We start from the raw sequence: 27,939 nt of genomic DNA, 5'->3' as shown, positions 1-27,939 counted from the left end.
GAAACAAGTGCAAAAATTTGGGCAAATGAGGTTTGATTTTCATATACTTTGATGCAAAGAGTATGTAAATAATTCACTTTTTTTAGTATCTGCTATATCAAAGGATGGCTTAAGTTTGACAACACTGGTGTCAAAGCATGTTTATTCCCTCAAACATTTTATAATTGTGGATTAGAATAGAATAGAAATACTGTATTCATCCCAGACAGGAAATTACTGTGCAGTTGCAGCATAAACATACACACAGATCAAGTTACCAATAAAAATAAAATAAATAAAAATGCTATAAAATGTAGAATGTAAGATTCTGTACAATATGAACAGTGATTACTACAAATAAAATTCATATAAATATATTTTATATGTTGTACTTTAAAAATCAGAGGAAAGATGAAAGTTCCAGATAATTAAACTAAGATTTGCAGTAGATTAAAGGTGACCCTCCTGCTCGGATTCAAACTGCCTTTTACCTTTGCAGTGAAAATCCCATAACTGATTTTTGTTAGCTAAGGCGGCCAAGAGCTAGAAATCATTAGCTCAACTTTAATATAACTCCCAGTAGGAGGTTGAGTGTTGGCTTCAGATTTATGCCCTGAAACCTCACAGGAGCCTGTTTATAGTGATTTAAACGCGCAGGTGGGCCACATAGACACACACGCAGCTTTTTAACGCCTCCAGTGCTGAGCAGCGCAGCGCCGCGCCGCATGGCGTCTCCAGAGGCGGGCTGCTTCGTCCAGCATCTTTTTGTCCTCTTGTGGTGCGCTGCTCGTAATTAGGCTGCGTTGTTGGTCCTGTCAGCAACCATTTTCATCTCTATTGAGAAAAGAGAAATGGACAAAGCGTTAGCCTCGCTCATAAAATCCAGGGTAATTATTCTGGGTTTTATGTGCAATAGGAAGCTAAATTCCCTTATGTGACGCAGCAAATTGCCAGCATTAAATCACCTGCAGGCTTGGAGGATCTTGGTATAGAAACAAGACATTAGCTTCTGTTATGGTTTATATCTGCTACGTCTTTTATACCTGGTGAGTTAATTGCTCATTTATCGGGTTGCTGGTCTCATAAGGGGATAAAAACACAAAGTGGCTCTTAAAACGGCACTTTTGTGAGTGTATGATTTTAAAACTTTTTCACTAAGCGTAAAGAAACTTTGTCTTTCCTACTTTGAAGCGAAGGCTTTAGTTTGCAGAGACGTTGTAATGCAGGGGTGTCCAAAGTGCGGCCCCGGGGGCAATTTGGGTCCGCTGAACTGATTTTGAGCGGCCCCCAATGGAGGCTTTTTATTTCTAATGTTATTTCCTATATTACTTTTTTACAATGGAAAATGTTAACACAGCCAGGTTTTTATAAAAAGTAGAACCTTATTCATCCAGACACTTTCACTGAAAAACCGACTTTGCTGCACCCAAATCAGCTTTTATTTAATTTAGGAAACTTAGCTAAAATATAGGAAGTGATCTGAAGAAAGTGCTGCTCAATTGAGAACTTTGAAGACCAGATTCCTTTCTTTTAATACAGCAAATGTGCAAAATCTTTTATAAGTTTTGGATTTGAAATAAATGACATCCTTTCCAAACAAAAATCAAAAAATTGACTAATTTATTTGCTTATTTTAGTTTGGTTTTCAATTTTTTTTTGGCCTATAAATACTTTTGACTTGATTTTGGCCCAAGTGACAAAATGTTTGTCCTCGTTAAAATGTAAAGATCTGTTTAATCCAGTGACTTGGGTTAAAGAAACTGGAGAACAAATATTTATTATTACTTCCTGAGTTTTGTCAGTTAATGTTGCGTCATGTGGCCGCCATTTTGAAAAACAACTGCTCTGGACCAAAACCAATTATTAATTATTCATATTATTATTACTCTGAACCTGATGCTATAGATTTGCCAGTTTTGTACTGAAGATATTTTCCTCTAATATTAATTTTCATTGGAGATGCAGGGAGTTCAAAGTTACATATGTTGTGAATTTATTGTCACAAATCATAACGGAGATTGTGCGAAGCAATAGTGTGCGACTGTTTCCATGAATTGTTTGTTTACATGGTGCCACATTCTTTAGGAAAATGTGTTAATGAGTTAAACATGACCTGTAGACACACTGAACTGAAGAAAATAACCTGGTTTGAGTCGTTTCTGTGGGTAAATCTGGACTCAGACTAGCTATTACATCATATTTGCTCACAAACTGAGGCTGAAGTGATTTTGATTCATTCTGTGAAGTCTGGTTTGCAGCAGCTCAGCTGCCACTTCCAGTGTTTAACGTTATCTGCCTAAATGACAAAAACTAGATTTAAAGTGAACTGTGGCCGGATGATTTCTTGACATGTTGGATTTGCGATGCGTGTCGAATGTTTTGGTCAGACGTCTTCTCCTTTGGACGGCAGCGTTTGGCGATCCTGACCTTTTCACAGTCCATGAATCACAGCCGTCCGTCCGGGTTCAGGTCCGTCTGTCGGGGAATGCGAGGCGAACGCTGATGAACTGGAAAGGCGCTGAAACACGACAGCGCTGTGATGATTTAGTGGCTCTGACTCAGGGGTCTAACTGCACTGCTGAGTGAAAGCCGTTCTGACTGCGCCGATGTTTCACCCTCTTTGGAGCTTTTCCACTTTGAGTCGTCGAGTGCGAAATCACTACAGGGAATAAATCAGTAATTGCTCATAATGCAGTTTATTTTGGACGGAGTGGAGAGAAGGTTTACACTAGTCATTGCTTGGAGCGCACAGAAAATAAATAAAATATTAATAATAATATATGTAACTTTCAGACTAAGTGGGGGGATTATTGGTGCTGAACAATTAACCATCGATAAGCTCAATCAACTCTAGGGATGAAAGTTATGGATTACTGAGTTAATCTAGTGCAGTGGTTCTTAACCTTTTTTGAGGTACCGAACCCCCCAGTTTCATATGCGCATTCACCGAACCCTTCTTACCCCTCCACCCCGGCCGACACACCAAATACTTTGTGGTATTCTGATTTAGTAATGTAATTATATTAGTTGTGTTACCACCCCGACGCCACTAGAGGCAGTAGCAACCCCGAAAAGATGCGACTGAAGTAATTGAAGACACAAGTTCAAATCCATGCTGAGTGGAGCTCCTTCAATCAGGGCTCCTCCGCAGCTCTGATTGGCTAAGCAATGTAACGTGATCCTCTGATTGGCTAAGCAATGTAACGTGATCCTCTGATTGGCTAAGCAATGTAACGTGATCCTCTGATTGGCTAAGCAATGTAACGTGATCCTCTGATTGGCTCAGCAATGTAACGTGATCCTCTGATTGGCTAAGCAATGTAACGTGATCCTCTGATTGGCTAAGCAATGTAACGTGATCCTCTGATTGGCTCAGCAATGTAACGTGATCCTCTGATTGGCTCAGCAATGTAACGTGATCCTCTGATTGGCTCAGCAATGTAACGTGATCCTCTGATTGGCTCAGCAATGTAACGTGATCCTCTGCAGCAAGTGATGGCAAAGCGAGGCGTCATCACGACTTTACACAAGTGTGTCTTTACCTCCGCGGTCGGCAGAGGCTCCGCCGAACCCCTGAGACCGACTCACCGAACCCCTGGGGTTCGGTCGAACCCAGGTTAAGAACCACTGATCTAGTGTGTCTTAACTCCATCAGAGTAGATTTCCACTCGAGGCGCCGGCCTCTGGTCCCTTTTTAGCCTGCGGTAGCCTGCAGCCACCTGGCCGCGCTGCAGCCCGTGTGGGCCGGCGCCGGCCGCCGGGTCCCATGGGAGCGGGTTGCAGGCCGGGGTCGGGTCTGCCGGGCGCGGCGCGGCGAGGCGGCGGCGGCAACAGGAGCTCTGCTGCGGAGAACCTGTGCGTTTGAAGTAGAAGACCTGAGAAAAGCCTGTTTACTCAGCAGCAGCAGGACGACGAGAGCGGCAGAGCGCAGGAATCCGCTGCACAATCCCAACTCTGTGGGAGCCGCGCCGTCTCTTCCTGTTTACCCAGGCTCCCGCTCCACTCCATCAAAATCTACTTTTAAAATTTATTTATCTTTTTTTACGGCTGGAGATGTCCAGGAGTTTTACAGCATCGCTGGATTTCTGTGTAATCTGTGCAGAGTTTCACCAAGACGCCATCATGTGAGACGTTTCCGTCCAGGTTAGGGTTCCGACCAGACAGGGGCTGTAACTACTTACATTTACTCAGTTACATCTGTAACTTGAGTAACTGGTTTGGAGAAAAATAGTACTTTTGCTATGCTTCTTACTTTTACTTGAATAATTTAATTATGAAGTATTTCCACTCTTGAGTGAAATTTCTGGGTTTTCTATCCACTGAATGAAAATCAAAAATGTTTTAACCAAAAACTTCAATTTTTGTTGAAGTTTCATAAATATTTTATTGACAGAAACTGATTTGGACATTTTTTCTTATTTTTCTTACTTGTATAAACTATTTTCATCCTTAAAATCTAAAAATTTCCACATATTTCATACCATCTGATGTAATTTTTTAAATACTAAATGATTTGATCAGTTACTCAGTACTTGCGTGGATCTTTACCAAATACTTTTTTACTCTTACTGCAGTAATTTATTTTACTTTTACTTGATTAATGACATGTTGAAGTGCTGCTGCTCCTGCTTCAGTAAAATGTTTGGGTCCTTTGCTCTCCTCTGGTTTGGACCGATCAACGTGCTGCTGTGACCGGCCTCGTTTCTGACCCTGCTGAATCGGCGTATTCTTGGAACACACGAGGTCATTGTAGCTCCATGTGACCTTTGTTTACCGACTCTGGTTGAGTGGTCGTCATAAACGGACATAAACTCCATATTTGGTTTCATGTCTGCTGTGGGTCCAGATTCCTGCCTGCTGAAGGAAGATGTTCGGCTTTTGCTTCTGCTTTTTATCAAAATGAATTCATGCTACTCTGAAATGTCTGGCTTATACGGAAGAGGATTAGGGCCACTGGAAAAAAAACAAACGGTTCTGACTTTAATCTCAGAATTCAGACTTTTTTTCTCAGAATTCTAATTTTTTTCTCAGAATTCTGACTTTTTTTCTCAGAATTTTGACTTTTTGTCTCAGAATTCTGACTTTTTGTCTCAGAATTCTTTTTGCCTCAGAATTCTGACTTTTTTTCTCAGAATTTTGACTTTTTGCCTCAGAATTCTGACTTTTTGTCTCAGAATTCTGACTTTTTGTCTCAGAATTCTTTTTGCCTCAGAATTCTGACTTTTTGTCTCAGAATTTTGACTTTTTGTCTCAGAATTCTGACTTTTTGTCTCAGAATTTAAATTTTTGTCTCAGAATTCTGACTTTAATCTCAGAATTCTGACCTTTTTTTCTCAGAATTCTGACTTCTGGGATTAAAGTCAGCACTGTTTTATTTTTTTTTTCCAGTGGCCCTAACCCTCTTCCGTAGGCTTAGGACCAGTAACACAGTTTTGCTATTTTAGGTTTAACATTGGAGTTCATATGCAGGAATGTTGTCAGATGGAATCTGCAGCACTGAATGTTTTATTACTACAGCATCTGTCGTTTATCATCTCTTTCTACTGGAGATGCACCAACCTGATATTGATACCTGAATCAAGCCCGATCCGCAACGGCAGATCTATTCAGCCTAATTCTATGCTTTGACTTCCTGAAGTTTTGACGCATTTGTAAAGAAAACGACAGATAATGACTCGGTACAATCCGCTGGGTTTCCTCTCATAGAAAACTTTTTAATCTATTCAGAATAATGAACTGAACTTTATGATAACTGGATCAATTGGATTGTATTTGTTACTGAGCTGAAATTATTTTTTTTCTGCAAAGTGCCTGAAGGCATTTGTTGTAAATTGGCTCCATATTATAAACTGAATTAAACTGAATCACATTACCAGACTGCAATAAAACATATACAACATTTTAAATGACACAGGTTTCATAGAAACTGGCTGATGTTTAAGAAACGGCGCAGTCAAAGCTTTCCATATGGCAAGACAGAAATATTTATAACAGCCTCCAGTCATATTTAATATTTATGTTTTCAGCAAGATGTTTATTATAAGCATTTTATTGGTATTTTAATAATATATTAATACTAATCAGATTAAGTCTTTCAGCTGGGAGATCTGAATGTGTTCCTGCTCCACTGGGGATTTATAATCCCTCTCTAGTCAGATTAAATTTTTTTATTTTGCCTGTTTTTATAGAGATTTTCTCATTTTTATCAAAGATCACATTTACAACACATACCTTTTTTGATAAAGCAACAAGAAGTACAAAAATAGGAACAAAACAAGCAAAAAAATACTCAATTAAATAAGTTAATAAAATAACTTGGACTTAAAAATCTGTAAGAACTTAAACGTAACGATAAGAATAAAATTATATGATTGAGTTTCTGACATGTATTAGATGTAAGTGAAATAATGAGTAACTTTCAGAAACACTGAGATTTCCCAGCAGATCCTTTTATATTTAACATCAGTTTTATATTATAGTAAAGTAACAGCAGTAAAACTCTCCCCTGTGGCTGAAACCAAACCAGCAGCAGCTTTAAGAAAAGCCTTTCTGTGATCTCCCACCTTCAAACCAAGCACTTAAACGCATCGCCATGATTCCTTTAAGTTGCAGCCAAGCTTATCTCCAGGGTTTAAACCTGCAGCTCTCTTCTGCAATCAGACGGCTGACGCCCGAAAGAAGGATTTTTATTTTAGATATTGTTATAGAAAGTTTAATTTTTAGATATCATGGCCGCTGCATCAGATCTCTGAAGGAGAGTCTTCGGTTTCCTTGAGGAGACGGGATAAAGGCTTTCTTATCCACGTCGCCTCTCATTGGTTTTCCAGAGATATTACGCCGTCCGAGTGAACGGCCAAGAAATATTTGGGGTAAAGTTAAGAGCCGGCGGTCCGTCCATCACAAACGAAGCCTTATCAGTGCCTGGCCTGTTCAGACTGCAGATTGGCTTCAGTTCTGTCCAGTCAGACGTACGTTCAGTCCGTCTTCATCTGGATTCCAGGGAGAAGCTTGCTTTGAAGTCGGATGGTATTTTCCTGTCATGAAACCTCAGAGGAGGATCTGTGAACTGTAAAAACGCCTCGCGCAATAACCGTGAACCGTTTGTCATCTCTGTTCCCGGCAGTACGTCACGCCGGCCTTTGTTATGCGGACGTGAGTCGAGTCTGAACGCTCAGCAGAGTCACATTTCCTTTATTCTGCCAGAAAGTCGAGGTTGAAGTCTGATCGGTGGTTTTTCAGGGCCGTAAGCGCTGCAGTTGTTGCTATTTAGTCAACAACTCAGAAAGTCGAGGCTGCAGAGCAGCCAGTCCTGAATAGTAAGTACAGCAGGCTGATGCAATGAAACGCTGCAGGAGCGGATATACATCCAGGAGCCCTCTAATGATTATGTGAAAAGGTTTGGAGGTAAATATTAAAAAAACGCTGTTAGATGGCATCCATCAGCCTGCAGATTGTTTCAGTTTGACTTGCAGTGGAGTCCTCGGATTACCTCGGGGTGGATCTAAAACATTTTAAATGAAATGCAGGATGATGAAATACCTGAACGCACAAACAGCCTTTCCATTCAAAGGCATCACAGACTGCAACAAACTCCCACCAAGTCTGAAACTTTCTCCCTCAACGACTGTTGGAAAACCAGCATCAAATAAAAACTGTCATCTTGGCATTAATGCAAGATGCAAGACTACAGAGCAGAAGTTTGGCTTTTTATAATTTTATGGTTGTATAGGGTATGTATGGACTTTCAATGATTGATTGTGATATTAGACTGTTTCTTTAACTCACTGGCTCAAGGACTGTGGATGGAAACGAGCTCAAGCCAAAACTGGTGCAAAGAATATTTAATTCAGTGGTTCCCAAACATTTTCTGGGCCCCCCTATGGATTGCAAATAGCTGTCTGGTTGAACGACGTGTGCGGGGTAAAATAAATGTACGTAGCTGAACTTAGACAACATCGGTAGCCTACAGGCTACTTGTTAACAAGCTTAAGGTGATGTATTGATATTAGCTAGTCATCTTTTAGCTATCATCACCTGCATCCAACAGCTTTACTCAACTCAGTCGGTTAGTTTGGGAGAAAAACTGAAAAGTTATTTGCGTTTTGCTGGTTTGCTGCCATGATTCTATCACCTGCGTAGCTCTGCACAGCAGCAGCAGCAGGTCTCCTTCACTGCCGCACAGGTGTAAACCCAGCGCTAGTGTCATAGCGCTCATGTTGCGTTCAAAGGCGGCTCGGAAAAACAGTTTACGACATGTTAACAATAGATTAAACAGTTTTAACTGCTGATAAAAGTGACAGAGGACACAGATATGGGAAGTGCGGAAGCCCTACTGTATCAAATTGACAGGAATAACAGAGTTGGGCGTTCTAAGGTAAAAACCCAGCACATACAGCTTACAGGTTGGTTTTTTTTTCATCCTGACGGCTTCCCGCGCCCCCCCTGCAATGACACGGCGCCTCCCCCTAGGGAGCGCCCCCACAGTTTGGGAACCTCTGATTTAATTTATGGGCTTTTTGCATATTGCCGCTGTTTAAAATAAAATAATTCACAAAACTAAACAATACTATTTGACATGCTGTTGGCTGCTGTTTATTTCACAAGACATAATCTGAAATAATCTGCCTGAACAAGAACTTTCTTCAAACTATTTACTAAAAAAGCTGTTATTATTTGCTGAAAAGTTACCTCTAAGTTTGTTTTCGTCTTATTTCAAGTGTAATATAATATTTGTAATAGAAAGTAGATAAAAATACTTGGTAAGAGTTTGTGTTTTTGCAGTGTGCATAAAAACTAGGCATGCCTTTTTAAAAATAAAATGTAAATAAAATGATTATTCCTGCTCGTTATGCCTTTTTCAATTTAAGCTCAATATGAAACCTAAGGGTTAAGAAGAGTTTAAGGCTTAAATGTAGTTTTTAAGCGAGTATTAAAACTTTCGTTCTGTTCGCAGATTTTGGACCAGCAGCTGTTTGAATCTTCGTTTTGTGTCGTTTTTCTTGGTGCAGAACCGGAGCTGGGCGTCGCCGGGTCGCTGGACTCACTGACGCAGCAGGTGAACCAGACGGTCCGCCGCCGGCAGCGCCGCAGCGCCGCAGAAAACGACTACAACATCGAAATCCTGCTGGGAGTCGACGACTCGGTGGTTCGCTTTCATGGCAAGGAGCATGTGCAGAATTACCTCCTGACTCTGATGAACATCGTAAGTCTTTTTTTTAATTTCACATAAATATAATTCACCATTTGTGGTCAGAAGAAATGTGAACGGAAGATGTTATGATAACAGAAGTACTTTGGAAGTCGTCGTTTCCTAAAAGCTAAATTTAGAACCAATCATGGAAGTTGGATTTATTTTTGTTGGGACTGTAATAAAAGTTTCCCTCGGGCAGCTTTAAAGGACCAGGATTAAATGCGAACGCTGCATCTATTGGAAGAAAACGCAGCTGTGGGCCTTCCTGGCCTGAAGGAGCTGCTCAGTTTAAACCTCTAATCTGTCTAAATTCCCAACCTGTTCCTCAGGATGGAAGGAAATAAAACACAAAGTTATTAAAAAATGCCCCTCATGGCAATACTGACAGACATTAAACTGCAGAAGAGCACAACGCTTACCTTATGCTTAATTTCATAGTCGAGTCCTTGCTAAATTCATCAAATGAATCTCAAGTGTGTGAGCTCTAATGTGGAGGTGCCTAATACAGGAATGAGTGTTAAAAGATGGATTAACAACCTAAATGCAGACTTTGAAAAGGTGGATTTAGGCTTTTTGCAGATCACTTACCAAGTTTAAACCACAGAGAAACTTTATTTCTAATTTACATGAAGGAAGTAAACATGACATCACAGAAAGTTTAAAGAAACATCAATAAATTAACAGAGTTCAGATGGAGGAAAATGTTTAGATACTTTATCACTTCGATGCAACATGAAGGGAATGGAGGTGCATGTTGGAAAATATATTCAGCAGTTTATAGGAACATGTTGATCCTCAAAGACTTTTCAGACTGGGGTGGGTCGGTCCTGGAGGTTCTGGGTGGGAATCTCCAGTCAGGAGGTCATGACCTTTATCTGCATTTAGTTTAGGTTGTGCAGCAGGACAATGATCCAAAGAACCCCGGTGAGCCCTTTGTTTTTTTTGTTTTTTGTTTGGATTACCTCCAATAAAAAAAAAATTAGGGTTTTGCTGTGGCCTAGTCAAAGTATGGACTTGAATCCAGTTGAAATGCAGTGGGATGACCTGGGTCACCCTCCAATGGGGCTGAACCGAGACAAACAGTCCCACGTTGCAAAGGCTAGCTCACCAGTTTAACAGACGCGATTCAGTTGTTACGTTTTTCAGCCCTGACCCAAACCTATCACGACATAAGCATTTCAGATCAGTCAATACCGATAATTATTGATTAGTTTTTTTATTTGAATATCTGAATTGCTGGTGGTGAGGCTTTTCCTGTTCTATTCTCAGTTTCCTCTTCACACCGTTTATTTCTAAGCAGTTACAAAGCAGAGTGGAGAAACATGAAACTGCTGCTGCGCAAGATACTCAACAGGCTGTTACTAGGTAACCAGATATTGAGTGAGTTGCTAGGTAACCAGATATTGAGTGAGTTGCTAGGTTACCAGAGAGTGAGTGAGTTGCTAGGTTACCAGATATTGAGTGAGTTGCTAGGTAACCAGATATTGAGTGAGTTGCTAGGTTACCAGCTATTGAGTGAGTTGCTAGGTTACCAGAGAGTCAGTGAGTTGCTAGGTTACCAGATATTGAGTGAGTTGCTAGGTAACCAGATATTGAGTGAGTTGCTAGGTAACCAGATATTGAGTGAGTTGCTAGGTTACCAGATATTGAGTGAGTTGCTAGGTTACCAGAGAGTCAGTGAGTTGCTAGGTTACCAGATATTGAGTGAGTTGCTAGGTTACCAGATATTGAGTGAGTTGCTAGGTTACCAGATATTGAGTGAGTTGCTAGGTAACCAGATATTGAGTGAGTTGCTAGGTTACCAGAGAGTGAGTGAGTTGCTAGGTTACCAGATATTGAGTGAGTTGCTAGGTAACCAGATATTGAGTGAGTTGCTAGGTAACCAGATATTGAGTGAGTGAGTTAGCTGATGCCGCCAAACTTGATTAGACTGAAGCCTTTCCTCTGCCTACATTTCCCATAATGCTGTGTGGTTCTGGATCGGAGTTCAGTGAATATTCTATTGAATATTGAATATTCTCAGATGTATTATCTATTCATATTGATCACTTGTCTATTGCGATATATATTGTGATTGATTTATTATCCAGCGCCTTGTGTGGGTAATTTTATTTTCCATCGTAAAGTAAAATACACATAAAATCATAATTTCGAAACTAACTTCTGTATTTACTCTGGTTATATTTCATGTTAAAGTTTAACTGTCTGGGACGCCTGGGTGTAACAAAAGAGCAATCAAACCTTTTCTTATAAACAAAGTTTCTGCTCACGCCAGCTGAGGTTTGAATGTCTGCGGTCCGGTGTTGAGTAGCTTGGTTATGTGTGCAGTTTAAAGGCGGTGCAGTGATGCGCGCGGGGCTTGGCAGGCTGCAGTCCTGAGTGTCCGTGTCACTGGCTGACGCTTCAGACGCCGAGGCACTTTGAGCAGCATCACTGTCAGACGCTGCATCAGGCCTGACACACGTCAGCCTCCGCGCTCACGATGCCGCCTGAGTCCTTCTCCAGAGTTCACCACCTCCGTGGTTTCACTAAGCTTCCTCATCTAAGAGCTTAACGTCTTTTTACTTTACAGTCATTATGCATCCAAGCTGAAAGGAAAAATGACACTCTGTATGGATCAGGGGTTCTCAACCTGCAGCTCCGGAGCCGCATGTGGCCCTTCGGACCGTCCGCTGTGGCTCTTAATTAGGGCTGTAGTGATACAATAATCTCACAATACGATACACGATTTTCTGCTCACGATACGATATATATTGCGATATTCAGCAAACGATACAATTCAATACATTTTTGCGATTTTCTGAAAGATTTAGAGGGACAGAGTGATTTTGGGGACATTTTGTGACTGTTATAGAGTTGGACTGAATTAATTTAACTGAAAACTGATTAAAAGCACCAACTACACAACACCTGGCTCTGGTTGGACACAGACTTAAAGTCGACAGCTGGACAAACTGAATCAAAGAAGTGGTGAGAAAACATGTTTCTTTCAGTTGAAACAATACAAACTGTAGCTTACATACATTTGTACAGTAAATAAAGTCACCAAGTACCTGCTCTGAATAGTTTGATACCTTTTTAACACTTAACATCTGAAGGAATCACTCTAAGCCTGATGACCTGATCACTCTCCCGGCGAAGCAAGCAGTGAGTGAGCAAGGAGACAGTTGGATGTTACGATACTTGCAAATGAATATCGATTTTTTTCTAGGAAAGAAAATATCGATATATATCGCAAAATCAATATTATTATCGATTTTGCCCTACTCTTAATAACTTTAAAATGCTAAAGACGTGAGCATTGATCTGAAGCAGGGTGTGAAGCTCAGTTTCATTTTCAGCCACATCAACATCATGGATGTTGTGAAAAGGCCGGTTGCTCCAGAAAGTATCGATAAAACCCATAAAAAAACTAAATAAATAAACAGCTGTCTCTGCTTTCAGTAAATTCTTCTTAAAATTAAATATTGAACATCTTTTAACACTGATCAGTCCCTCCAGAGACTGTTTTCTGGATTTTATTTTAATCACAATCACTGATTTTGTGAAGCTAACTTAGAAATATTCGCAGTTTCAAGATATTTGCTCTTATATAAAACTGTAAATGTGACTTTTTGTTACTGACCACATCATTCACAGATGGAAAGTCGGACATAAAACAATCCAAACCGATTTAAAACAAACTTCAGTGCAAACACAAAGTTAACCTGAAAATACAAAGAAAGTTATTCATTTAAAACAAACTTCAGTGCATAAAGAAAATAAAAACTGTATAGAAGTTACTGAGAGTGTGAAGAGTTTCAGCGTTCGCATAATTCTCTGTTTGAAACATTGTTTCACATTGGAAGTCCAAGCTCTAACTTTTCATCAAGTCTTTATTACTTATCCAACTCTGGGTCCCTAAAATGAGAAAGATGAAGTCATGTTTTTAATGTCACTGCATTGCCGCCGTCTCTATTTAAAGCGCTCCTTGTTGGGACTCCTGCTGTGGGTGGCTTTGAAATCATCTGACTAATCACTTCTGGGACAAACTTATTAATACGATTAAAAGTCAGTTTTATAACAGAAAAATGTCAAAGCTGTAAAGATTTTACTTTTTTCTGGATTTTGCTCCGATGTATCTCTTAATCTAAAGCAGTGGTTCTTAACCTTTTTGAGGAACCGAACCCACCAGTTTCATATGTGCGTTCACTGGACCCTTCTGTAGCGATAAATAAAATATGATTTCCCCCCGCCCCAAATTTAGGACATAGGGGTGACCCAACTAGAGTCTAGTTGTTTCACCCCAAGATCTCTAAGTCTTCTTAAAAGGTAGAGTCTCTGAGAACAGTTCTTCAAAATACAGTCGGTGTTTTCAGCAAAGTTGAGCTGACTGTCCAGGAACGACCCAAGGTATTTAAAATGTGCCACAGTTTCAACAGGTTGGCCATCGAGAGAAACTGGAACCACTTTAAGGTGTTTAGGTGTTTAGATCATTTAATTAGCTCTAGATTCCTAAGAGAATAAAAAATTAATAATAAATAATACAGGCTTTGCCGTATTTTGATTTAGTAATGTAATTATATTAGTTGTGTTACCACCTCCACGCCACTAGAGGCAGTACCAACCCCGAAAGATGCGATTTAGAAGTTCACCGAAAGCTACAGAATTTGGTAAAAACTGTGAGTTTTGATGAAGTAAATAAAGACACAAGTTCAAATCCATGCTGAGTGGAGCTCCTTCAATCAGGGCTCCTCCACAGCTCTGATTGGCTAAGAAATGTAACATTATCCTCTGATTGGCTCAGCAATGTAACGTGATCCTCTGATTGGCTAAGCAATGTAACGTGATCCTCTGATTGGCTAAGCAATGTAACGTGATCCTCTGATTGGCTAAGCAATGTAACGTGATCCTCTGATTGGCTCAGCAATGTAACGTGATCCTCTGATTGGCTAAGCAATGTAACGTGATCCTCTGATTGGCTAAGCAATGCAACGTGATCCTCTGCAGCAAGTGATGGCAAAGCGGCGCGTCATCACGACTTTACACAAGTGTGTCTTTACCTCCGCGGTCGGCAGAGGCTCCGCTGAACCCCTGAGACCGACTCACCAAACCCCTGGGGTTCGATCGAACCCAGGTTAAGAACCACTGATCTAAAGTTTTTATTACCTGTTTATACGATGACATCACAGACCTTAAACCTGATTGGCTTGTTTGATAAAAATGAAAGCATGAAAATACAATTTAAACAAACATGATGCTCTGAGACGAAAGCGATTGATATTAATCCTTACAGTTTAAAACGTCGAAAACGTTCAGCTTTTGTTGCTGTTGCAGAAAAAACTGCTTGAATCCAGAAGGAGGAAGTAATTCGAGCACACGAAGAGGTCGAACACAAAAATCATGAGAGCAGTGAAAGATAGATCCTGGATTTCCACCAGCAGATACAGTTTACCTCTGGGTTTTTATCTGACAGGGAGGTCGAGATGGAGAGAGCGTGGAAGTAGGGAGAGGTAATTAGGCCTGGCACAGGTGGGCTGAATAAAACTGATTAGGTGAATTAAATGGGCACCTGAAAACATGAAAGAGGTTCAGGCATGGCAGAAACATTAATTATTACACATTTCCAATCTTTGTTTTATGAGTGACTCACTCAGTGTGAGTTTCCAGTCGTTGTTTTATCTGATAAAAGAAGATGGTTTTCGTTCAGTTGGCTAATGCTCTCATTATCCGGCCAGTCGGTTTGGGTTTGCAGCCGTGTCATGCACCCTCCATTGTCAGATGATGGATTGAAACGCTCTGTGGCTGCGGATGTTATTTCAGAACAAAAACGAAGCTTCTCCACATCTTTTCTCCCTGACTTGCTGCTGGGGCTCATGATGTTTGTTATCCTTGTTGTTTATTCAAGTAATTAATTACACAGGCTTTCATTTATTAAAAATTTTAACAAATTTAATCCCCCCCCCTTTTTTTTTTTGTTTGTTTTTACATACAAAAGTTCTGACCGGAACTTTTGTATTTTCTTCTGTTTCTGGTACAGCCGTAAATCTGATGCACAGTCAACATCCACAGACAACAACAATGGACAGCTAAGCTGCTTCTCTGGCGGTTAAGTTTTGCTTCAAAAACGATCTGATTGGATGCTGGGAAAGACTGTTGTTGTGCTAAAAGTGGTTAGCATATTAGCAAAGCTATTCAAGGCTAAAACCTCAATGCTAAACATGTAGCAGCAGCACAGCCGCTAACGCTAAAGTCAGCGTACGCAGTCGACATTTTTTAAGAAGTTTCATGAATAATCAGGAGTTCCTGAAACATTTTGCTCCAATCTGATGGTTGAATAAACTAAATAATGGATTGAAAACAATAAATATTTTTGTTGTTGAGCTCATATGTCTATTTATTCAATTATTTATAAGCAAAAACGGTTTTTAAAATAAAACGTTGCTTCTTTTGTCTGTGTAACTTTCTATTAAAATGTTTAAAATGAACATGTCGCGTTTGGAAGAAAACCTTAGTCCATACCAAGCATCAATCAACCATCCATTTATTAACTAAACCCTGCAATTAACTTGATTACATTTTTAATCTAATCCCACCACTAATAATTAGTAATTGGGTGTAAACTAAAGCCATTTGGTTGCACCGGGTTTTGTTTTTGGGTGTAAGCAGGGCTAACCACAGATGCCCGTCGCACCTCCGACTTGAGTCTGCAATGTTTAAAATGGTTCCTGACCAGATCATTTTGTCCCCCAGCCGGATCCTCTGGATCCAAAACCACAATGCTAATCCCAATTTATCTGCCTTACAGTCCTTGACTGTTTCTACAGTCTCTCTTTAGAGGGAGAAACTGGACAAAACGTGCCTGCAAGATCCAAGATTTCTCCTATTTACAGCCATTACAGCACACATAGCTGAACAAAGTCCCTCTGCTTCCCATGCGGAGGATCAGTTTACAGTTTTTACATTATAAACAGTTTTCTGGGTAGATCCCACACAGTATCTCATAGCAGAGTCACAGTCTATTGCAGAGGTTTGGATGACCAAATACAACAAAGCAACATTTTCTAATACTTCATTCCAGCCTTGTGATCATTTATGATCACCAGTAAAATAAGCATTATATTCACATTCCCCTCCCTCAGAGCCAACCTGAGGAACATGTTGAGAATAATGAGTCCGTTTGAGTACTTTTCAAAAACACCTGAAAGAAATGAGAGGCTCTCTATCAGGTTCCTCCAGACGCTGATATCAAGCTGAGGAAATAATTTAGCCATTTGATTCAGGGGTGTTGTTGTTGGAGGCTGCTGCACCACAACGTTCAGACTACGGCTCTGCCGACTGAGGCTTCTGAAGGGTTCGACTTTTAAAACCCTTTCCTCTGACATGTCGATCCATTTTACACCAATTTATTTAGCCTTAGACGTTTCAGAACAAATGTAATCCAGTTAGGAGAGGATCTATCGGAGCGTTTTAATCTCCTGCAGATTAAAACGCTGTTGTGACTAATTACCATCTAAACAGATGAGTCTCGGTGGTAATGACCTGTCGTCTGAGTGTCCACCGCTCCTTGCTTCCAACTCACATCGACTCAAAGTGAGATAATTGGCCATCCAAACACAAAGGAGGCTTCAGTCAGATCCATAACAACCTCAGTTCAGATCCTGTCTGAGCTGGTGTCGTGGACGCTGCCCCCCCCCGTCCCCCCCCCGTCCCCCCCGCAGGGTCATTTCACCAAGATGCTTTTCATGGTAATTTGACAATCGACTGAGGCTACCGCTGGTCTCAGGGGGGCTGGTTGGACATGCAGCATTAGCTTGTCAGGTTGTCAGAAGCGTTTCAGGAATACCTCACGGCTGCTGGAAGAAATTGGCTGTGTGCTGCGATGTCTCTGTAGTGTGGGTTTAATGAGACGTGCTCGTTCACACGGAAGATGAGGATAAATGCTCTGAAGCGCTGCTGCTGCTGCTGCTGGTACTTTCTGGCTCCGCGAGCCGCATCTGTTTCTCAGCAACAAGTTGGCTGGAGACGAAGCCCTCCCTGTGCGCGCGGCGCGGCGGCGCGGCGGCGGGCTGCAGATAGTGGCGTGCCGCACAGACACTCTGAGATGCCTTTGCACCTTTTGAAGCCGTGTCGCCGGAGCCCAATAATTAGAACAGAGGATGGAAAACATCACGGAAACAAGTCCAACAGCTCTTCCGTGTGAAAGTGCACGCGGCGCTGCAGCGGGGCGTGTTTGGGGTTCTGGGTGTCGTCCTCCAGCAGAGATCCCAGCAGGCCGGCAGCTCTGACTGGCCTCAGCTCTCTGATTACTGGGATCGATGGGAACGTCCAGCCGCTGCAGCCAGCCGTGCCGTTTGGTCTGGATCCGTTTGGATCCCAGCGTTTACCTTGTTCTCCCTCTCTGATCCTCACCTTCACCTTCCCACAGCTCTGTCTCTACTCTCCTCTTCCTCCTGTCCTAAATTGTACATTTATGTTTATATTTATAGCCATTCTATCTGAAGAACTATTCTCCTTTCTACCCACTATCTTCTTTAACGTCTCCTTTTCCACAATTCACTCCCTTTATCCTCTCTGTTATCTTCCTATATGTTTTCCTTCCATCCTTCTTCCCTTTCATCCTCCTCGTCTTCCTCCTGCCATGCATTCTTTATTCCTCATCATATTTCTGGTTCCTTTTCCTCCAATTCTCTTTGATTTTCATGCTAATTAAGACAGAGACTGTTTCTTAAGGCATATGTGTTTAACTAGAGAGAATCGCAGCTCATTGAAGCATTAAAGGAGTCTGTATGTTTGCACAGGCGTCTCAGGCTTTGTCAGCAGTTTGGCAACACGTTGCTTGAATTTATTCGTTACTGCAGCAGGAAACGAGGAGATCCTTTGGTTTCCATCCATTGTTATAAACGGGACTCTGTAGGAAAGTGAAATGTCTCTGATAATCCCTCCAGTTGTTTATGTTCATCTATATGAACCACTATCTTTGTCTCGCATGTCCATCCATCACATTAAGCAGGAAATCCTTTGGTGCAGGAGCATCTCAATGAGACAGAATGTTGTGGAAATCTAATTTATTCACCCATTTAATAGAAAAGGTGAAGCTCATATTTAGCAAATATTCATTTCATGAAGAGTAATATATTTTATTTTATTATATTTATGTCTATTCATTATCAAGTAACTATTTTATTAAATTGTTTTAAAATGCTGTAAACATCAAATATAACTTAAAGAAATTTTACTTCCTGATTTAACGCCTTAAAATTGGGCCTCTGTCTCTTTAAGAATCTCCTGCTCTTTCTGAAGCTCCGCCTTCAGGAAGTCATCACAGCATGGCTCCTCTATTAACCCTTTAACAACCTTTTTTTTTTTACCAGCGTTGCTCTGAGGAGTAGCTTAGCAGCTCCACCAGATGTCTGCTAATTGCTGCTGGCTAGTCTGGAGGAGCTAAGTGGGGGAGGAGCTGCGCCACAAAGGCGGAGCTAGGTCCATCCAGACTGAATGGTTGCCATGGTGATTAAAGGATTTCTCAAACACGCATGAAGGAATCAAGGCAAAACTCCTGGTCTGTTTCTGATGAGGAAATAACTTTATAACATGACAGAAAGCTAAAAAAAAATAATAATAATTTTACGTGATACTGTCCCTTTAACAGAAACAAATTACTAAAATGTTTTTAAATACAGAAAATGGCCTGGAGGATTATGTGGAAAACTGCTGACTTTACAGAGTACTGTATCTGGAAAAATATAGTAAAGAAAGTTGAGTGGAAGGAAAAAAATATGGCAGAAGTCTTAAAGGAATCATGAAGTAAAAGTCATCTAAGAAACAGAGGGAGACTCAGTGGATGGGCTGGAGTCAGAACATGTTACCCCTCTGCTCAGCACTTCAGATAAAAACACTCACCACATTTCATTTGGAGTAGTTTTCTCTTTTACCTACATTTTATACCCGTTTTGTTTCTTTTTTCCTCTCGTTAACCCATTTGGCTGTCAGAACCGTGCATCCTTCCTGTTTCTGGAATCCTCTCTGTCTTCTAGTTTGCAAACGGTGAAGCCGCTTCGGTCTTTGTTGCTGAGATAAAAAGACACACAGACGGCGTTTCTGAGCCATCAGTTCTCCCTCTCAGGGAGTCGAGAGATCGATGGGAGCTTCATATTTGCCTCACGTCTCTCAGGAAAGTGTCGGAGGGGAAAGTTATTACACGTCGCCTCGGTCGCAGTGATAGGCTTCAAAGAAAATGTTGTGTCCAGCGAAGATCCATTATCTGTCCAAACAACAGCTCCAAGCAGCGCTTCCCTCTGAGAGGAGGAGGAGTAAAACGTCTGCAGTTTAGCATTTAAAGATGGATCAACTGATTGGTGATCAGATTTAATGAACACTGTCACACTTTTAAGCTAAAATGAGGAAAACCAAAAGTTATGTTTTAGAACATTATTTTTAAAGGTTTTGTTGGCTCTAGTGGCCTTTATTTGAAAGTAGTTTGACAGGAAAGAGGGTTATGAGAGATGAGGAAGACATGTGGCAAGTGTCGCCAGGTCGGGAATCGAACCTGCGACCACTGGCAGGAGGACTAAGGCCTCAGTACATGGGTTGTGCTTTGCCCCTGCGCCACCACTGCACCTCCATCCATCCATTCATTTTCTTACACCCTTGTCCCTCAGTGGGGTCATGAGGTGCTGCTGCCTCTCCAGCTAACGTTCCAGGCGAGAGGCGGGGTCACCTGGACAGGTCACCTGTCTGTCGCAGGGCAACACAGAGACACACAACCATGCACACACACACTCACACCTAGGGGCAATTTGGAGAGGCCAATTAACCTGACAGTCATGTTTTTGGACTGTGGGAGGAAACCAGAGTACCTGGAGAAAACCCACCATGCACAGGGAGAACATGGAGACTCCATGCAGAAAGACCGGGAATCGAACCCAGAACCTTCGTGCTGCAAGGCAACAGCTCTACCAACTGCGCCACTGTGCAGCACCTATGAACATTATTTCTAATTTAAAAGCCTTAATAATGTGACACCGACTCACCGTTATAAACCCGTTTAGAAAAGCTGAGTTTTAGATGTGTATTTATGGGAATGTTTGACCATTCTAGCAGAAAAGCATTTCTGAGGTCGGACACTGATGTTGGACGACATGGACTGGCTCACACATTTATCTGGCCAAAGGTGAAAAATCTCACTTTCATTTTTTTCCTTGTTTACCATGTTTTCTGCTGTCATGTAGGAACTAAAGATGAAATAATAAAAAACAATCTTTAAAGTTGTGGTTCCTCGCTGAATGGTTTACAGTCAGAATGTCCTACACACCATCGCCTCGTTGTTAGTGTCTGCTGTGTGAATCGCTCAAAGGAAGCCGATTGTACAGGAAAGTCCAATGTTCAAAACCCCAACAGATTTTCATTTGACCAATTCTCATATCTTATATTGACACTTACGAGCGATCGGACTTGAAATTTGGTCAATTCCAATGATTTACAAGATGAATGACATCACAAGACAACAAAACCATCCAGTTCAAATCCAGAATGATGCTGTCGGTTCAATCCAGTTATATAGGGAAAAAAAAAATCAAAGTCGGTTACGTGCAATTTAATTTTTTACTTCAGTTTATTGTTCCAAATGGTAAAATAGTTTTAGATCTACATTAGGTTGAGTCGCTGACCTTCAGCCATCACTTCTCCTGGACGATGATGTAACTGTTGGATCTAGGGCTGAAACGATTCCTCGAGTGATTCGAGTACCCCGATTATTAAAATTCCTCGAGGAAAATTGACCTGCCTTGAAGCTTCGTTAATTTAGGCTTTATCATTTAGCGCACCGTGTTTCATTATTTGCGTTGCGCGGAGCTCTGACTTCCGCCTCCGAGTTGTTGATGGAAGCTACGTGTTAGCGGCATGACGTCCAATCTTCAAGTTCGGCCCGCGGGGATTTTACCGATTGGTGATAATGCCGGGTTTTCATCGTTTTTGTGGGACCAATAAACATCCTTAAAATGACCGGCGCGATGCCGGGAGTTCGGCAGCCTTTCTGCTCCGGAGCTGCTGGTTGAACGGCGGGAAGAAGCTGAGGAGGATTTCTACAGGTGAGCGGAGAGACTGAACACGGCGGGCGGCTGAGGGTCGATGCTTACAGGGTAAGAGCAGCTTTACAGACAAACCGCACAATAAACTTATATCATCCCGGTCTGAACAAACGGGAGGCGGAACATGGCTGGTAGATGAGTTTCTGAACGGAGGAGCCGTAAATATCCCGTATTGCTCCCCCGGTCTACAAAAAAGTAACTGGTAGGGAAGCTCAAATGTGGAAAAAATACTGATGTTGATATCCGATAGTAACACTGGTGTTATGGAAGATTTACCAATATTTTATTTCATAGTTGTTTTTATCTGATTACTCGATTAATCGTAAGAAAAATCTATAGATTACTCGATTACTAAAATAATCGTTTACAACAGCCCTAATTGGATCCAGTAGATGATCTGTGATGAGATGCAAAGATTAGGGTGATGGAAAAGGAGCCCTTCTAAGTTCACCCCAGAGGATAAATCATCTAAAAAAGGAAACATACTAAAAGCTGTTTAGCCGTTCCTGATTGCTGTGATGATGATTATTAATTGAAAAGTGTGTTAAAAATCTTTATCATGGAGTTTATTTTAATAGAAATGTAAATTAAAAAGTTATCAAAGTGATTTAGCCAATTTCCTATTTAAAACCAGCTGCAGATGAATGAAAATAACTAATTAATTCTGTGCTTAATTATATATAATCAAGGTTAATAATCAGACTTTATGTTTTTAGTTTAGCACATCTATTCAACACAGAAAAAGCCTTCAGGTGAATGTTTTCTGTTAAACTTTCCTCATTAAAACTTAACATCTTAGTTTTCTGAATCAGTTCAACTCAGCAGCTCCTTCATCCGTTTTCACAACAGTGGAAGTTATTAATGCATCAGAAGAGTTTTCAGCTATACAGACGTTTATTACATTAAAAACGATTGCTGCAGCTACTAGCCGTGGCTTGATAACTAATAATAAATATGTTTGCATCCACAGCAGACTGTGGAGGCATCTGGAGATCCATACGGGCTGTTTGCAAATCGTGTTGTTTTTCTGCTGGAACAGCCTCCATTGGTCTAATTTTAGACTCCAGAACAGATTTTTGAGCCTCTTTGTTGGGATTTTTCTCCGTTTTCAGAGAGAGTGGAGGATTATTGACGTCCTCCCTCCATGTTGCTCACAGACAGGATGAGATGAGGTCAGCACAGAAAACCAGACACGTTCTTCCCCTCTGAACCTCCTTAATGCAGCGACCTGATGCTGATGCCTCCCACAAACAGCTGGAGGAGAGAAAAACGTCTCCAATGGAGGGAGTGGGAGTTAACTGAAGGAACAAAGAGGGCGTTTTGACGGTCCACTTAAAGAGACAGCAGCCCAATTTCAAGGCCTTAAACTGTGAAGCTAAATTTCTTTTAAGTGATGTTTGATGTATAAGCAGCGTTTTTATAACAGCTGAAGGTGACAGTTACTGAATTGACAATTCTTTTGACTAACCTTTTACCCAAAGTCTTGATTTTTCTCTAAATGTTGTTTCTGTGAAGATTATCTCCACCTACTCTAACACAGAGGTTCCCAAACTGTGGGGCGCGCCCCCTAGGGGGGGCGCTGTGCCATTGCAGGGGGGGCGCGGGAAGAAAAAAAAAACATGAACGCTGTATGCGCTGGGTTTTTACCTTAGAACGGCCAACTCTCTGTTATTCCTGTCGATTTGATACAGTAAGGGTTTCCACACTTCCCATATCCGTCTCCTCTGTCACTTTTATCAGCAGTTAAAACTGTTTCATCCGTTGTGGTAGCCTGTTTTTCCGAGCCGCCTTTGAACGCAACATGAGCTCTACGACGCTCGCGCTGGGTTTACACCTGTGCGGTAGAGAAGGAGACCTGCTGCTGCTGTGCAGAGCTACGCAGGTGTGTTAGAATCATGGCAGCAAAACGCAAAGAAGTTTTCACAGTTTTTCTCCCAAACTAACCGACAGTTGAGTAAAACTGCTGGATGGAGGTAATGTTAGCTAAAAGATGACTAGCTAACTAATATCAATACAGCACCTTAAGCTTAAGAAGTAGCCTGTAGGCTACCGATGTTGTTGTCTATGTCCAGCTACGTACATTAATTTGGCCCCCCAAAAAAGTTAGAGACAGGGAGTCTCTAAGAATCCTCTTAGCCCCCCCCCCCCCATCCCCTCCCCAACACACACACACACACGCACACACGTACGTGTAACAGTTATGGGCTACGCAGCTAACTGCGGCTACAAAAGCAGCATCAGAAGATGGTCCTTGAAGCAGCCTGAGGTGTGAATGAAGACACAAGCACCGTTTTAGTTTTGGTGATTTTGTATTGGTGATTTTGGGGGGGGGGGAACAACAACAACAACAAACAACTACAAATACACAATGAGGGACAACTTAATTCCAAATAAATCAATTCAAAAGATCAAAGTTCTTGTCCTTAGCTCGCCATCCTTTGCTCAGAAGAGGATCTGAGGATCTGATCCATCATGCAGAGAGTGCTAGACCGCGATCAGCTGTGATAATTCCAGTGACGGCCCAGGTAACAACCGCCGACAGTTCAATAGTTCAAATCAGTTGTTTCAGAGATTTGGGTGAATTTCCGGCAAGACGCCAACAGCCAGCCACAGTGGGACAGGTGGTGTTCAAACTGCGCTGGAGGCGGGGCTTTAAATAAGTTGAAGAGTTTGGTGCAAGACAGGAAGTGGGCCCGCAAAAATAAAAGTCTGACTAATTGACTAATTACAGGTTATACACACACGTCGTTCAACCAGACAGCTATTTGTAATCTATATCGGGGGCCCAGAAAATGTTTGGAAACGCTGGGGTTGCGCAGGAGAAGAAGTTTGGGAACCACTGCTCTATCAGCATTCGGGTCTGATGGCATTTTCACAAAATTTAACCCACATGGATGCAGATTTTATTAAAAGCAGAAGAAAAAACTAGTAAAACAAATATTCAGAGTTTGATATTCTAAGCTGGAAACCTGCAACATGGCGCAGTGTTTCCTCCTTCATTTTCCTCTGACAGAAAGAGTTTCTGTGTTTGCTGCCTGCTAGGATTTGGTTTATGAAGTTACAATGCTAAAGATCTGGCAGCGATAAGTGTACACACACACACACACACACACACACACACAGCCCACATAAAACCAGCTGAAGCATTTCTCCTTGTAAAACAACACAGCTCTACCGCCGTACTTATTTTTGCACTCCTTACAACATGAAATATCAACAAGACATTTCTTTTCTCTCCATGATCCATTTGAAGCAAATAGCAGCTGTGGCTGGCATTCTGTTGAACAGCGGGAATAAAAACTGTTTTTACCGTTAGAAAAACAATTATTTACTGTTGCAGAGAAAAAACCTCAGCTTCTTGAAAAACTTGCAGCGTGACACATTCAACCACATTTTCTGAAATTTCAATTAGATTTGAGAAAAATCACAATGCATTTATGCTTAAAATTGATTTAAATTGTTGAATAATATGTTCAACAGGTAAGGCTAATGTATTTCCTAATGTATTTTAATCTGTTTTTGTTTATTTGACATGTTCAAATGCTATATGGTGCTCCACAAGCACCTTATACAAGCAGGATGCTGCTGCTGCTGTTCTGACTAAAACCAGGAAGATAGAGACATAACACCAGGTTTAAAGTCCCTCCTCTGGCTCCCTGCAGCTCAGAGAATAGACTTTAAAATACTGATGTTAGTTTATAAATCACTGAATGGTTTAGCACCACAATACATTAAAAATCTGTTATTGTTGTACCAACCGTCTGGACCTCTCAGATCTTCTGGTTCAGGTTCTGCTCTGCATCCAGAACCAGAACCAAACATGGAGAAGCAGCATTCAGCTTCTATGCACCACAAATCTGGAACAAACTTCCAGAAAACTGTAAAACAGCTGAAACACTGAGAGCCTTTAAATCTCAACTCAAAACCCACCTGGTTAGAGTTGCTTATGGCTAAATTAGGGTTAGAGTTCCGGTTTTGATGTCTTTGATGTTTTTAATGTTTTTATCTTTACTTTTTATTTCCTTATTCTCACTGTTTATGTTTTAATGAAGGTTTTAAGGTGTGAGTACCCTTGTTAGATGGCGTTCTAACTAAAACTCTGAGGTTTTAATGTTTTTATCTTTTTTTTTAATTTTTTTTATTTGTTTTAATCTTTTTCAAAATCCTTTTCTCTTTCTCACTGTTTATTCCTGTTTTTATTTTAATTATGTAAAGCACTTTGAAATGCCTTGCCGCTGAAATGTGCTATACAAATAAAATTTGATTGATTGATTGATAGATTTAGTCCAGATGATACGAAAGCAGAGAATTGAGCCTTTACATTTGAAAGTCAGTTTTTGCCTTGTTTAGTTTAAAGACTTTCAGAACCAACTGATGATCAGACCCAAATACTGGGAGACATTCAAGTTCTGCTAGAGCCCTAATATTCACTGACTGTAATAAATAAATAAATCACATTTTAGAGTTTCAGTCTGACCTTTAAAACTCCCTTAGCTTTAAGTTTTCGTCTTTGTGCTGCTTAATGATTTCATATTTATCATTTGAAAGTCACTCTGACCTGCAGCCGGGCTGCAAGCGACTATAAATACAGAGGAAATTACTCCAAAGAGACACAAACGGGCCATAAAAGCTGATATCAGGTGACTGTGTGTGTTTTCTGCTGGATGGATGTCGACTTTAGTGACTGTAGAGTTTATTGCATTGATTAGACCTTCAGCTGTTCGCCGCTTTCCTCCTTCTGAGACACTGATGGTTGGTGTGCTTCATCTGCTTGCATAAAAAGTGAGACTGAACGCATGTGGTGCACAGAGAGGGAATGAACTCTGCTGTAGCTGCGAGGAAGCAGTTTAGAAACTGCAGCATTAGCGTTTCGGGCGCTAATGCTGATTGGTGGTATCTTTTAGATCAGGAGGAGCAGCCGACAGGAGAGCGTTCAGAGTTTAATCCGTCTCCCCCAGCCATCTCTCCAGTCACATTCAGGAAAATGTGGAGTTTTTAGGGCAGAAGACGGCGGCGCATGGATTTGCTGTTTGGTGCTGCGGCACTCGAGTCGATGAGGGACAAAAACTGCTCTGAGGACAGTCAGATGGGGAAGATTTAGTGAGAAATCATTGGGCCAGAAAGAATTGAAACGCAGAGCGGCGGCGGCGGCGCTCCGGGAGGCGGAGAGCTGTACTAGATGTTGATTTATTCACAGACTTGATCGCTGCTCAACTTACAGTCAATCATTTTTCTGCACAGCACGGCTGAACTGCGACCGGCAGCCAATCCGTCAACAAACGTCTCATCTCCATGTTTCCACTGGTTGCGTAATATGACATCTCTGCAATATCGGAGAATCAATATGCTGTAAATATGATGTGCGCTCTGGTTCACTTATTAGATTAATACACAACTTTTCCCTAAACAAAATCATGCAACTTTCCACATTATCTTGCAAAGCAATAAGGTTTCTTCTCCACATAGATCCAGCTGGGCGCTCAGCGGGAGCTTCCTGATTTGGAAGTAATTTGGTTTTCATGCAGACCAACAATGGATATGCAAATGTTTGGATTAGCAAGAAGCTGGCGTGTGCAGCGAGGCGCCAGAGGGCAGAAGTGTTGGCGTGGGGGGCAGATGTCACTGCGGCTCTCCTCACACTGACGGGGTTGAAGGCCAGCCGTTACAGAACCCTGGACTCCTTTACACACGTTTCCCCTCCGACTTTTTCTCTGGCTGCTCGTTACGTTTCCTGCTGAGATGAAACGGGAGATAAACAGGAACTGATCCGGTTTGTTGTGTTGAAGAAAAAGCTCAGTGTACCGGTCCGTTTACGTTCCTGCCCTCAGCTACATGGTCTGGATAAGGGTAGATCTGAAATGATTAATCTGATTCATCGCGATGACTCGCGATTAATCCAAATAATCCTCAACTAATTTAGTAATGGATTACTTGCTGTGTGTTTCCCAGACAAGAAGTTCCAACACTTCGTCTTCAGAAAGTCGTCACATCAACATTCCTCGTTGAACGGGGCAGCGTTGTCTGTTTTCTGGGCACAAAGTGCCATTTTATAGCACAATCAAGTCATATTTGATAGATTAAGTGTTTTTGTAACTGAAGATAACTGCTTAATGTAAGGCCTTAAAATTGGGCCGCCGTCTCTTTAAGAAGCCCATGCTCTTTCTGAAACTCCGCCTTCAGGAAGTCACCACAAAATTGCTCCTCTATTAAAACCCTTTAACAACGTTTTTACCAGCGTTGCACTGAGAAGTACCTCCTATAATGAGCTCAGCAGATGCTAATTGCTGCTGGCTAGTCTGAAGGAGCCGAGTGGGGAGGCCTGCTCTGTGAGGCTTGGAAACTGTAGCTCTGAGGAGGAGCTGCGTCTCGAAGGCGGGGCTAGGTCCAAGCAGGCGTTTAGCAGCTGAGTGGTTGCCATGGAGATAAAAAGTTAGCTCAAACATGCATAAAGAATCACAGCAACACTCCAGGTTTGGTTTGATGACGGAATAACGTCATGGTGTAAAACTCAAAATGGTGGATTCTAATTCTGCCCCTTCAACTGGAGCATACAGATTCAGAAAGAACAACAGAGCAGCAATTAAGCCAAAACTGTACAAAAATATATAGATAAAAAAAAAATAAGCCTTTGACTGTAATTATGGGTCAAAAAATTTGTCAAGTGGCGATTTTAGCTTCACCTGGTTCAAATTCTGTAAGACA

At 41.4% G+C, this 27,939-nt stretch overlaps 1 protein-coding gene across 6 annotated transcripts in view; it reads left to right on the top strand.

The window, feature by feature from the left end:
- Nucleotides 1-27,939, top strand: part of adamts3 (ADAM metallopeptidase with thrombospondin type 1 motif, 3) — a 200,617-nt gene that overhangs the window by 65,644 nt on the left and 107,034 nt on the right. For all 6 annotated transcript variants that reach the window (XM_081610942.1, XM_081610940.1, XM_081610943.1 and 3 more), the window contains one exon: nucleotides 8,988-9,181. In XM_081610942.1, the coding sequence (XP_081467068.1) occupies nucleotides 8,988-9,181 (194 nt within the window). The remainder of the gene's footprint in view (nucleotides 1-8,987; nucleotides 9,182-27,939) is intronic.

This window comes from Poecilia reticulata, chromosome 9 (genome assembly GCF_904066995.2).
Source record: "Poecilia reticulata chromosome 9, P_reticulata-male-v2, whole genome shotgun sequence".
Taxonomy (NCBI): domain Eukaryota; kingdom Metazoa; phylum Chordata; class Actinopteri; order Cyprinodontiformes; family Poeciliidae; genus Poecilia; species Poecilia reticulata.
Note: the sequence above shows the minus strand (reverse complement) of the source record. Positions and strands in the feature narration are given on the sequence as shown.